General features: G+C 41.0%; 1 protein-coding gene across 4 annotated transcripts in view; it reads left to right on the top strand.

Annotated features, from left to right (window-relative positions):
- The window catches only part of slc4a11 (solute carrier family 4 member 11), a 122,726-nt gene that overhangs the window by 32,198 nt on the left and 76,880 nt on the right, over positions 1-13,648 (top strand). For 2 of the 4 annotated variants that reach the window (XR_013932107.1, XM_080413856.1), the window contains exons 2-3: positions 1,352-1,402; positions 7,837-7,953. Coding sequence is in view for 3 of the 4 variants with exons in the window: in XM_080413856.1 (XP_080269982.1) it covers positions 1,352-1,402; positions 7,837-7,953 (168 nt within the window). In the remaining variant the exon portion in view is untranslated. Of the gene's footprint in view, positions 1-1,351; positions 1,409-7,836; positions 7,954-13,648 lie in introns of all 4 variants that reach the window. The other 2 variants (XM_080413858.1, XM_080413857.1) reach the window with 2 other exon arrangements.

The following is a 13,648-nucleotide window of genomic DNA, read 5'->3' as shown; positions in this document are numbered from 1 at the left end:
AGCTAACAGTTTCTGTTGTGTAATGTGTACTGTATGAGCTCTGGCTCTATCAGAGGGAGATGGGGAGAGAAAGGGGGGTAGAGCGAGATGGAGAGGAACCTATTTCACCCACACAATAACCTGGGCACCAACGATCAGATTTCTTCTGCCCATATATGGAAATCAGGGTTGTTAGGATAAATGGGCGTTGCGAAGGCCATTTATACTGCATTCAGACCACATGCGGCATTGCTCACATAATCCTGATTCATTCTTTGTCGTACAATGGAGTTGCGAGCCGGAAATAGCAGATCTACAAGCTCACAATGCATCGCATCCATGCCGCGTTTTGAGCTTGTGGATCGGCTATTTTCGTTGTGCTACACTGTTGTACAACAAAGTATGAATTGGGTATTTGTCAATGGTTTCTATTGTGTGTAACTAACATCGGACAAGAGTTCGATCACAAACAATAACCCAGGCAATGTATACCAACGATCAGAGAGCGAGAGAGGTAGAGAGAAATGGAGATGGGATGGGAAGGAGAGAGCCTATTTCCCCCACGCAATAACTACGATCATGATCAACGTTTATGATAATAATATTCATGTTATATTAATAATGCTGTTTACAGTTACAGTACCAGCACATTTAATTTTAAATTCTACCATCCAGTTATTTTCAGCTGTAATCCAGGTCAAGTTACAGTGACTATCAGAATAGCATATGCTTTAATGCCTATAGATATGTTGTTACTGAGCTGAAGAATCAAAGTCACAGCAGCCATATAGTATTTCCCTGTGTCCCTGGTGACCTCATGTATAATAGAATACAGCCAAAGGACACAAGGACATTTCTCATTAGTCTTTCAAGATGTCCTATCCCCAGTATAGATTGTTCCATATATGACCAGAAAACCACATGAAGGGCTATACTGTAGGTATAAATTATATTGTTGTATTTTGGCAGTTTTATTAAATGTATCAGTCAGTGTGAGCCTTACATAAATGGAGGTTAAAAAGCATACTCGCGTTGGTTATGTCCAACACAACTAACTAAAGGTCTTTAGAAGAGTAGTAATCATAATAGCACCTGCAATATGTAGCTCTTCGCTGTCAGCAATCATTTTGTAAGAATAGGCACCAGAATTTGATGGATATTCTAAATAGACCCTAAGCCTTGATCTCTTACAGCTCCACCTATCATCTCACAGATGTAAAAGACTGTTAATTTGCATTTGTGAAAATATTTTTGTGAACTTGTGCGCCCTCAAAATTGTATTATTTCAAACTTTGTCCTATTCATTCTGTTATTGACTATACTGTACCTAGACTCACCTCATTGATCATTACTCTCCTCCTCTTCCCTACAGAGGCCCCTCCCTCTGGGATGTCAAAGAATGGATACTTCTTCCAAGAAATGGGTGAGTGTGAGTTACAAAGAAGGATGAATCATTTGCTTTTACATTGTTATACTAGGGCTGCACGAGTAATTGGAAGCAATTGAAAATCATGAACAACAAATACATTTTAGGTTTCACAGTTTCACATACACAACTTTTTTAAAACATCTTATATGGTCAGCTATTCTACCTTGTTCTTGTCTTCTCACCATTACACAAGGGTTAATAACCAGAGCATGTACATACAGCTCATCTCCCTGTCCATCAGGTCACAGATGCCATTCCATACTATTTGTCAAATATTTGGCACTGATGAGTAGGGTATCGACTGGTTTTTATCCAATACCGTTGCAGTAACATTAATGGTATTTTTTGTTTTCTTTTTTGGAAGACAATGTTGGGGCACGCTTGGTTTCCTTCTGAGAGCCTGCTGCCAGTGCTGCCATTCTAGATCAGCCTAAATCATCACACAAGTTGCACAGCACTACAATACGATACCTATTTTGTATGGTACCGGTTCTCTGTGCCCAACCCTACCGATGAGCACAATGAAAAATCCTTTTCCACCACATGTCATCAATAAACATGATTAGTTATTGTTTTTACAATATTCAGCAAAATAATTAGCTTTATTATTTTTGTCATAATTGTGCAGCCCTACATTATACTGCATTGATCTTCAAATACTGATTTTTTTATTTATGACAATGTATTCATGATACTGATTGATTGATGGCTACACTCCCTTAGAGCTTGTGAATGATTCGGTCCTTGCTTGCTCAAGGACTCTTGAATGAATGAATTTATTTGGTGATAAAAGGAAAGAGCACATCAGCTCTTCCACAACACACAGCAGACACAATATCACCGAAAACACAATAAAGCCCCTAAGGCTTATTTCCATTGTGCTCCTCTAAAAAACAAAGAACAGCCACAACATAAAAGAGACAAGTACATATCACAAATTATGACACAAGAGCAGCATCAGGCAGCACTGCAGCAGCAGCAGCATTACAGTTTACTGGCAAACAGTCTACGCACCTTTACATATTTTAATTTACTTATTTAATTTACCATGTAAAACCAGGCGTAAAAAAGGTGGGCATTCCAAATTACAGTATAAGAAGCTAAACATGGTTACCAAAGGCAAAACAAAGAAGGTAAATGTGTGTCTGCACATCCAAATAAAATGAAATATTTAAAACCTTTTTTTGTTTTAATCTGGATGATTATGGCATACAGCTCATGAAAATCAAAAATTGAATCTCTCAATATTAGAATATTACATGAGACCACTATAAAAAATAATTATAATACAGAAATGTCGACCGTCTGAAAAGTATGTCCATCTGCATGAGACTATTGCATCCCACTAGAACTACCTGGTTTGGTTTTGCCATTTTTTAAGCCCCTTTGAAGATGGGAGGGAAGACAAAAAACACATTGAAACCAGTTGATAAATACATGCAAGGAACCAACCAAGTAGAATAATTGGGAGTGCAAGTTTCGGGTTCAACTCACCCGTGACTGTTCAGGTTGGATTTTCATTTTCAGGCCTGTTGAGAACTCTAATGACAACAATTATTAAAACATTTATTATAAATTATTTATAATTATTAAATATATTGTAATTTAAATATATGTATAATATTATACAACTGTATGTGTGCCCTTGAGTGTGCGTAGATTCTGTTCTTACCTACAGTAAGAAAAAATATTACACAATATTTGTGAAAACTGTGTAAGTGGGTAGGCCTACATTTCTTCTTAATAATGGTTGGTATCAGCAGAATGTTTGGTGAATGAGGCCCATTCAGAACAAATGTTTCATATTCTGCTGTTCAGGCGCAGACTTGCCATCTGGAAGTTTGAGAAGTATTCCCATAAGCCCAAAAGAAAGAAAAGCTTTTCATGCTTGATGCCACAAAATGTTCAATACTCACATATCTTTTCCATTCACATTGAGTGGCTGCTGCTGTTGGTGACGTTGATGGGGAGAGCATGTAGTTATGACAAAGTGCAGTGTAGCATCTCACAATGATTGAATAGGCTTTTATGTTGTACATAAAAGACTGTGTTGAGTTCAGAATTCAAACATTTCTCAAATCACATTCAGCTGGTCTAAAAATGTCAACCTTTATAACTTGGACATATTTCTCACTTTATTTCTTTTTGTGTGTTTAAAACTGCACTGTCAGAATATGAGGTTGTTAAACTCATTCACTGCCAGAATAAAACATCGTCTATAGCCGACCTTGTCAGCGATTCTGAGCGTTTTCACTAACCTTTGAAAAATCATAGAATATTATTTTTCTCAACGATCCATCCATCGATCGCTTTAAAAGTGTGCCGTCGCGATCATCCATTCCATGGTTATTGGCAGCTGAATGTAGTGTAGGTTGTTTTCAACAAAAAGCTACAGAAAGCACTCAAAGCAGAGAAAAAGGCATTCTTCCAAATCCAGTAGAATGGAAGTGAATGTGGCTGTTTTTTTTTTCAATCACGTGATTTGCTGCTTCACTGGGAGTCAAATGGTGACTGAATAGGTTAGCGAACAGCGCCATCTAGCGTCAAACACTGAAAATAAGTGCAACCAATGGCTTCCAGAGTCACAGCACACACGTAAATAATGCGGGGTTCCAGACACCCGTAGTTTGTGTTCTTAATGCATGGTAAATGACATAGGACTATCATTACAGAGATTAGACGTGCACAGGGGTCATCACCATGCCGTCTAGTGATGGGCATTTCCGTCAAACATTACTTTTACCACCGGCATACAAAAAGCAGTCAATAATATTACCAGAAACACATACTCCTAGGCGGCCCTAAATATATAGCTACTTGTGGACTCCTAATGTGCCATAGTTTGATGATAGTATTTCTGCATGAATTGATTCAGTGTCCTACCTATTCTGATACTGACTGTATACACAGGCATCAATGTAGCATGTTCCAAGTCTAATCCGTGTTTAGGATTTACATTTTTGGGCCTTATCAGTACAGTCAGTGCTTTTGTTGCACATTACATGAACAAAATAAGAGTATTATAATAAATAAATAAATAAATATTAAAAATGTTTAATCAAAGATTGGACCCCTGGACCCCTTGGACCCCTGGACCTGTAGGGCGCGCACACACACACACACACACACACACACACACACACACACACACACACACACACACACACACACACACACACACACACACACACACACACACACACGTACTTTCTCTCTCTCGCTCTCTCTGTTTCTCTCTCTCTCTCTCCCTCTCTCTCTCTCTCTCTCTCTCGCACTCTCTCACTCAGCACACAGGCTCCCAAACTCTCGCACGTTCCATTACTTTTATAAATAAATAATAAATAATGAAACTTTGTCGCTGGCTCGTAAGATAACAGCAGTTTCATTTCATTACCTTGAAGCCAAGGAGAGGTACCCAATTAGTATGTGCAGTGCAAGACAGAATGTGCCTTGCGTTGGATATATTGCGCCCCACCCCCCTCCTGTCCCCTTCCCCATCTCCCCTGGCCAATTATTCCTGTGCTGCATCACACCGCCGTTTCACTCAACGCATTCTCTCACGGGGGGGGGGGGGGGGATTGAACATAAAGTGTCTTTATTAGGCAGCCCTTTTTTATCGAGATATAAACTCAATTACATTATCGTCGATGGAGCGAGCCTTAACCACCATTGTCATCTAAGAGGTTCATTAACGGGAGATTGGTCGCCGCCTCGGCCACGTTGCAATCCCGTGCAGGCGTGGTTTTTCAGTTTTCATATAATTGTGGTGGAGTAAAAGTACAACATTTGCCTGTGAGATGTAGTGGAGTAGAGGTAAAAGTACTGAAAATTGGAAATACTCCAGTAAAGTAGAAATACCTCAAAATTGTACTTATGTACAGTACTTGAGTAAATGTACTTAGATACTTTCCACCACTGCTTAATGCAAATGATGACTGTATGATGGAGGTATGATGGAGTGAATGAACTGATGCTGAAGATATACAGTAGGTAAAGATAGATTTGTTACCATGTGTACACTATCAACTAACACACATGTTTTTACAATGCATGTACCCATTGTCCCAATGCCACATTTCTACACGGCAATTAAGCAGTAGTACAGCAAGATGAAGCTAAAATTTGACATTTTGTCTACTCGGACAAAATGGTTACTGACCAGACTTACCAGGGTTGAATATCCCCTCTATATTTGTTTGTTTGTCTTATTTTGGTTGCTGCTCTCTGCCAAGGTGAATTGAAAGTCAGAGCCCAGCCATTGAGTCTGAAGTGAGAGAGTGTGTAAAGGGAGGGATTTGTGTGAGAGTGGGGCAGTTTTAATGTGCATGCATGTCTGCATGTCTGTGTATACAAGCACATGCACATTTTTGTGTGTCAGGCATGCAAACTTGTCGCTTTTCGGTGATTATAGCCGTGTTGAATCGAACATTGTTCATCTGCCTGACTCGTGCATATCCAGGGAGAAATTGTTTTGGGGGGGGGGGGGGGGTCTATTGTCAGGTGGGGGGGTAGGGGTGGGGCGGAGGCGTCTGTCTGATGGTATAGCCTGCCTATACTCAACGCTATTTCCAGAGTGTGAAAATCTGATGCTTTGCATGTGCCGCGAATCGATTGATTGTCAACAAACAGCAGCACATGTCGAGACTAGATGTGTGTCGGTCGACTGTCAAAAAGAGTACACACATCAGCGCCACGGCGAGCCCGGATCAACGATCTGTGACTGAAAGAGCTGTAAAAGTTGTATAAATCCCACAGGATAAAGTTAGAAGGTTGGTTAAGCTAGTCGGACCCTGGCACTGCGTTGTGGTGCGCTGACGCTGTGCGTCCCAGAATTAAGCACTTAACAGTTAAACGACCCAGCAATTTTGTGGACAACTGCCTTGAGTGGACATCGACGCACATATTCAATTGTATAGCCTAACACTATGGTGTCCCCATCCCCTTCCCCATTTTTTGGGGTGTTGGGCCCGCTCCCGCTGTGACAGTCTGGGAGTGCTTCGGGCATCCTCAAATCAACCTGTTTGCTTTGCAGAACACCAAGTGCCTGGCCCGCTGATATTTTCACTAAGGGGAACAACCCCTCTAGGTCTTGACGTACTGGCACACAGGTGTCCTGTTGTATGCTTCCCCACATTAACTCTGAAAGTCACAGGGACTGAGAACAAGAACAGGGACCTGCAGTGATTCTGATAGCCCCGAGGTGGGGGCCATTGGGTGAACCTGGGCTAAAGATAACAATAATACTACTAGAATACAAATGATGAACTTGGTGCAATGCAACTTTCATGCATACAACTCGCAGTAACTCAGCAGTGGGAGAGATATGAGTATTAAATAAATAAAATAAAGAACAAAGAGAGAGATGATATAAGAAAATAAGAATTAGTCAGTAATGTTAATTGAGATCTAAGAAGAGGAGAGATATTTTCAACTGGCTTCTGTATATTTCTTCCATGGGTTACATGGGTGTGCGAGTATTTATTGTTTTTTTTCCTACAGATTAGTTTTGCTTTATTTTGGTGGTTTGCTTGGTTTCCTGTCTTTATAATCAGAAAGACAGGAAACCAAGGGCAGAGAGAGGAGAGACATGCCAGACAGGTTGACTTTTGAGAATGGAACATGGGTCCTCATGCTCACTAGTACCATATGGTCTGTGAACTAACGGGCTGAACCACTAGGCACCCCCTTGTGCGGGGGACTTAGGATCAGTGGCTTTGACCCAGAGTAGATAAAATAAATGAGTTCCTGTGCTGTGTCTGGTATGGTGGCGAGGTCCAGGAGATGACAAGAAGTCAGTCTGTAGGAGCTGAACCATGCATCAGTGCATAATGGTGCTGTTCATGATGTGACCATTAATGATGGGTGATGTAGGCTAATGTACAGTATATTACACAACATTACCAATATATAGATATACTGTAGACAGAACTAGGCTTTTGAAATATCACAATACTGTGACATAAGCATGAGAACAAATACTGTAAGTAAAAAATAAAAAATAAACTTTATTTTCCTGTTGATTGTCTTAGGGTTAGGTTAACTAAGCATGTCGCAAAATTCTGGGTTGCCATAAGATTTAAATTTAGCGGGCTATTTACTAAGACTGATGTGTTCACTGCGATTTAAGACATGTCTCCAGTGCAGTTGGGGTTCAAGAGTAGGCTCTTTTTTGACACTGTTATTTATGTCCTCTTATCTAAACAATGGAATTTTGGCTGAAAATATGCAACGCTAATATTTAATGTTCGGCTCCATTCCTGCCAAACATAATTGTATGCTTATCTATATACTATTGTAGGCACCTCGGGTGTGGCACCTTAGTGAAATCTACCCTTGCTAGTCTAGATCCTACAGGTTGGAGTGGCCATGTGCTGGGTGTGTGGTGTGTGTGGTCTAGGAGGTGAACCCTGTCTCTGTTGTGTCCCCAGAGCAGCGGGAGGCTGAGCAAGAGGAGGGCAGCGAGGACCGCGAGGAGGGACAGGACTCGCCCATTGCCTGTGGCGATGACATCCATCTCTATGACAACCAGATCAGCCCTGGACCAGGTGTGTATTCATATAAAAACATCTGGAGCATGTTTGTATACATGAATCTTATTCATTTCACTGTTTTACTTTTTTTTATTGTTGTTTTCTCTTTCTTTTTATGTTTTTAATCCTGTAGCACTTTGAGATTTGCTTCAAATATAAAGTGCGTTACAAATAAAATTTATTATTATTATTATTATACACATAACCAGGGTGCATTTATATAGCTTCTTTATCCGAAGTGCTTTACAATGTTTATAACTTTCACCCATTCACACACGGTGGATGGAACAGGCAAGACACCAACCTGCTCATTTGGAGCAGTTAGGGGGTTACTGTCTTGCTCAAGGGCACTTCAACACTAACCCTATTCTAAAGTCTGTGCTCTTATTCCTGAGCCATTGCCACCCCATAACAATCAGATTACATATAACAACCAGAGTAGACCAGCGGTTGATTCCAGAAAGCAGATTTTGCAAACTCAGCATAACTCTGAGTTGATTAACCCATTAAAACCGGGAACGCATCTGTGTAACCACTTAAATCATTATTTTATACTTTGGCTATTAAAAAATAGCAGATATAGACGAATCCATAGAGCGCTCCCCTGGCGCAATCATAACTGCGGTGTGCGCAGCGCTCTGTGGATTTGTTTATTCAAGCTATCTATAGCGTCTTTATTTATTTTAAATCGGAACGCATCTACAAATGTCTTTTAAATCCTAACTGGTTTCTGAAAAACGTATGTTGCTACATCAGTGGTGCTCAAACTTTTTCATGTCCCCCAAAATGATATGTATTTGGCCGCGGAGGGAATCTTTAGCAAAGATTTTGTTCCAGGGAATCCAGGGAATCTTTAGCAAAGATTTGAGTTGCAAAAAATATATATATATTCAAAGATTTGCACACATGTTCACGATTTTTCAAAAAATAGCAGATCTACCGATTTCACATAACTTCATTAACTGAAGGAGCAGTGATAGGGATGTGTGCCATCAATACAGCCTATAACATTGGGAAACCCTGCAAAATAAAAACTAATTACTGATCCCAACCTGAGGTTGCAGATTGACATGAACAGAATATAGTTTCAAATATCATCATTCATTTTTAACCAAATGATTTCTACTGTACATCAGTCACCTGCAATCCTCTGGGATTCGTATTTGATGGTCTGTAGATGTTTATGCCCAGGGAACTCTGCTCAAATCTGCAGTAGGCGATGAAAGCAAGCCCTTTGGTAGACGTTTGGGTTGTGTAGTTACTTTGCCATGATGTAACTCCAAATATTGGCAAGATATCTTGTTGCTCCGTTGATTATAAATTGATAATCCAATATAGTCTCCCCATTGACTTACAATGCACAGTGAAACAGGTCTCAGTGTCAGACTTTTAGCACACAAACTAATATAAACAAAGCGGATGCTGCCAATTTATAAAATGACAAAAACCGACAGCATTAAAAAAAAGTCAACTTCATATTGATTTTAATACTTAAATTAGGAATAAGAGCCGGATCTGAATCACATTGTCATTGAATGTGTAAGAAACAACGATGTCACCAAAAAAAGAAAAACAACTGCGTCTGGTTTTGTTATCCTATAAATGGACAGAATCTGGTTTGTTGTCTCCGCCAGGCCGAAAGGCATGGCGAGAGAGTATGTTTTACCCCCCGTCCGTCCGTCCGTCCGTCCGTCCGTCCGTCCGTCCGTCCGTCCGTCTGTGACCAGCTAATCTCCGCCACCGTTGCCTTGATCGCAGCGAAACTGAGCACACACACTCCCTGGATGCCAATTCCGAACTTCTGCCCCAAATTTTTCACATGGGCCTTTTATAGCACCACCAGGAGGCCAATTTCGCAAATCGGTACACAGTATCTCTATAGTCATTAAACGAAACGGGTCTTTCAGATTTTTCATATTCCATCCTGATTGGCTAAAAATGGCTTCCAAAGTTTGCAGGAGTACTCCGTTTTGAACAAAATGCCTCAAATTATGAACACAGCATGCAATTTCCGTGAAATTTTGCACACATATTTCCACTATGCCGAGGAAGAAATGGCACTTGAAAATGTTCAAATCAGCCTCATGGTGGCGCTAACAGGTGGATTCATGTTTGTACCTATAACTGCACCGATCTGTGTAAAACGTTGTATGCGCACTCCCTAGAGGTCAAGGAAAAACCTTTGCCCTGCATTTTTCACATCTGCCTTTTATAGCGCCACCAGGAGGGCGATTTACGTAAAACATTTTTTTTTATATTCCGATTTTATCCAAATTTCACGCAAATCGGTACACATGATCTCCATAGTCATGTGAACAAGACTTTTGATTTTTCATATTCCATTCTCATTGGCTAAGATTGACATCTAAAGTTTGCAGTAGTAGCTTGTTTTGAACAAAACTCAGCAAATCATGAACGCACGCACCTTCACACTATGTTGAGGAACAAATGCCACCCTTTTAATATTGGCCTGTTATAGCGCCACCAGCAGGTCTAATTTAGCAACAAATTTTTTTTTATTTTGCACAAAATGCCTCAAGCCATGAATGCACTTTTTCTAGTTTACATTCGTTTGAGTGCTAAAAGAGTGACTTTGAGACCTGTTTCACCATGCAACTCGATGGGGAGACTGTTTTGGATTATGAATTGTTAATCAACAGAGCAAGTATAGAAGATATCTCGCCGATATTTGGAGTTAAATCATGACAATGTAACTACAATTCAAATCCCTACAAAAGTATAATTTGGCTTTATGTGCAAACTGTTGTTTTCACGATATGGTCTGCATTGCCATTGTTTTAAAGGAAACTCCTGTTGGGGGGGGGGGGGGCAGCACAAATAATTGCTGAGAGCACATCCACGGTGTGTAATATTAGAGAGTTGTTTGTTCAGATAAATGATAGTCTGATGAAAAACGGTGACGTTCAATTAGGTAGTCATCAGGGAATGATAGCACGTCTAATCAAGGTCTCAAAATCCTCTTCCGACATAAGGCTATGCAAATTAATTCAGCTTCAACATCGATCGGGTAAACGAAGAAAGGACACCCCATGTCCGACAGCTGCTTCAGGCTCAACAGGAGGGAGGAGATAGGGAGAAACTCAGTTACCATGGTAACTGACCCCAGAGTTTAAGTTATACCTCTCTTTCTGGAATGGACCAGAGTTTCCTTCATGTCGGGGCTAACATCAAGCTTTCTGGAATAGACCTCTCGACCAGGTCTGATTAAACATAGCAACCAGAGTAGATATGGACCAGGTGTGTTTGCACATATCAACCAATTCTTCCTGTATGGTTGGTTCAGCTGGTTGCAGTTGGAAATCATACATCACAACGCTATGGCAAGTTAACCAAGTTTTAGTTAGTTTTGAGGTGGAAGATTACTTTACTCCATTTGCACCTATACAATCAAATCAAATTCAAAACAGTAACAAACCTGCCAGTCACAGCGCAACCTTCCATCTGAAGGGAACGGATCAGAAATGCAGAATATCTTTCCTGCCCTCTATCCCACCTGGATAATGGTTTCAGCCAGACGTTTTTCCTGTGCTGGAACAGCGCTTAATTGAAAGTGTGGAGAAAGGTGTGCATAGGTGAGACCAGTGGTACAGAAAAGATAGGGAAGAGGAATAGGAGACAAAGAAGGTGAGAGAGGAGATAAACGTGGTGCATGAGAGACGAGGATGGAGAGACACCGAGAGACAGGTTGGTGGAAGAGAGTAATAGAGTGACCAAAGGAGGGGATGATGGGAGGGGGGAGGGAGGGAGGGAGGGCGGAAGAGACATGGGGAGGGAGAGGCGTGTGGAGATAGGGAAAGAGAGAGGTGGAAGCTGAGTGTAATGAAAAAACTCAGTTTAAAATTGAAAAAGTCACAGTGTGAAAGTTTGACGAAGCCATTATAAATACATTTTCTGTTTATTAACAGATACTTTCCTACTGGGTTGATATAAAAAAAAAAAAAAAGTAAATAAATCCAGCCTAGCTGAATAATTCTCTGTTGTAAGGATATTGGGACATGTAGGGGACATACTTAACCAGCACCAAAACATCTGCTATTCCTATTCCACAGCTGTCTTGGCTTTGAATTGACCATGGCTTTGTCTCAAACAGAGCTGCCTGCTGCCTTACTGCGTGATTAGACTTTGTTTTTGTGTGGAGGTACCTGGATATGAATGTGATTGAGACCAATGCAGGGTGCTCGTCTTGAACTAGATTTTTTTGCTGCTCACACATAAGCACAGCTGTTTTGTTTACATACATTTTTGCCACAGGTATCCCCTCCCCACGGGTATGACATAGCAGCAAAATGGCTGTCGTGAATATGGTCAACAAGGATCCGCAATATCACTAAAACTTGCCTGATTGCCTGACCTGAAAGTGCTAACAGAAAAAATATGTTGAAGTGCTTGTCTGAATTATGCCTACACCAGTCAATGATCTCTCCTGCTGTTGGGGGCTGTGATCAATATTAGACAGGGTTTTTCTTTTCTCTCACCAGGCAACTGAGTTATACTTAGCTGCGTGGGTGTCCCGCACAGAAAATAGCTGATATACAAGCTCACAACGTCTTTGTAGATCTGTTATTTTCGGTATGGGCACAGCACCCATGAGCAACTAAGGATAAATCAGGCCTCAGTCTTTAAAGAGAGATTTTTGTCTGAACATTTGACTTGGCAACTTCTCCGTAGTGTTTCTGCAGCAGTATCAGACCAGCGTCATGGCTGTTTCAAAAAGACAACATCTAATGATCACCGCAACACACACACACACACACACACACACACATGCACGCACGCATGCACGCGCGCGCACACACACACACACGTGTGCTTACACACACATCCACGCGTACACACTCATGCATACACATGCACCCAAGCATGCACAGTTGCACACGCACGCGCACACACACACACACACACACACACACACACACACACACACACACACACACACACACACACACACACAGACATGCCGCCATAAACGAAATTATTCTGAGGTCTGTTGGGATCTGGAACAAATCTTCCTGTCTATGTCTCTGAGACATTCATGTATAATATAGAGGCTTCTAGGGACACTGAAACAAATTGTGGTCTACGTTTCCAGACCTCAGTGTAGTCTTACACCAGACTGTTCGGTAGTGTGAGGAACACATTTAGAGATTTCGCTCTCTTGAACCCTAGCATCCCTATTCTGGGGCTAACATTGTGACTTTGTAGATCTGCTATTTTCGTCAAAGATATTTAGTGTAGAGTGAAAATATGAGGGGGCCTAGTGTAGAGCCCTTGGGAATCAGGTCAACTAAGTATAGGGTTTAAGTGGTTATATCTGCAATATATGCTAGATATACATGTCTCTCCATATAAAGACCATATCACGTAAATGATATGTGAAGTATGTATATGTTTTTTGTAGTTGTTTTTTTGCTCAGCCAGTGGCTCTACAGGTGGTGCTCGGTTGGACCAAAAGGTCCATCTGTCTGTTCGTCCATGATCCATTAATCTGTCTATCCACCACTTGGGTCCCAAAAAACAACATCTGGAAAAGCATCATGGAATTTGCTGTGCACCTGCATGATCCCCAGAGGATGAAAATATATATTTTATGGACCACATTTGCTACTTGTACACACAATATCTCAAAATCTGATGGGCAAATGGCCATGACATTTGCTCAGTGCATTCATGTTCACTGGAACCAGAACCT

This window comes from Gymnoscopelus braueri (assembly GCF_963280865.1).
Source record: "Gymnoscopelus braueri genome assembly, chromosome: 19".
Lineage (NCBI taxonomy): Eukaryota > Metazoa > Chordata > Actinopteri > Myctophiformes > Myctophidae > Gymnoscopelus > Gymnoscopelus braueri.
The sequence above is the reverse complement of the archived record's forward strand: the minus strand, read 5'-3'. Positions and strand labels throughout refer to the sequence as shown.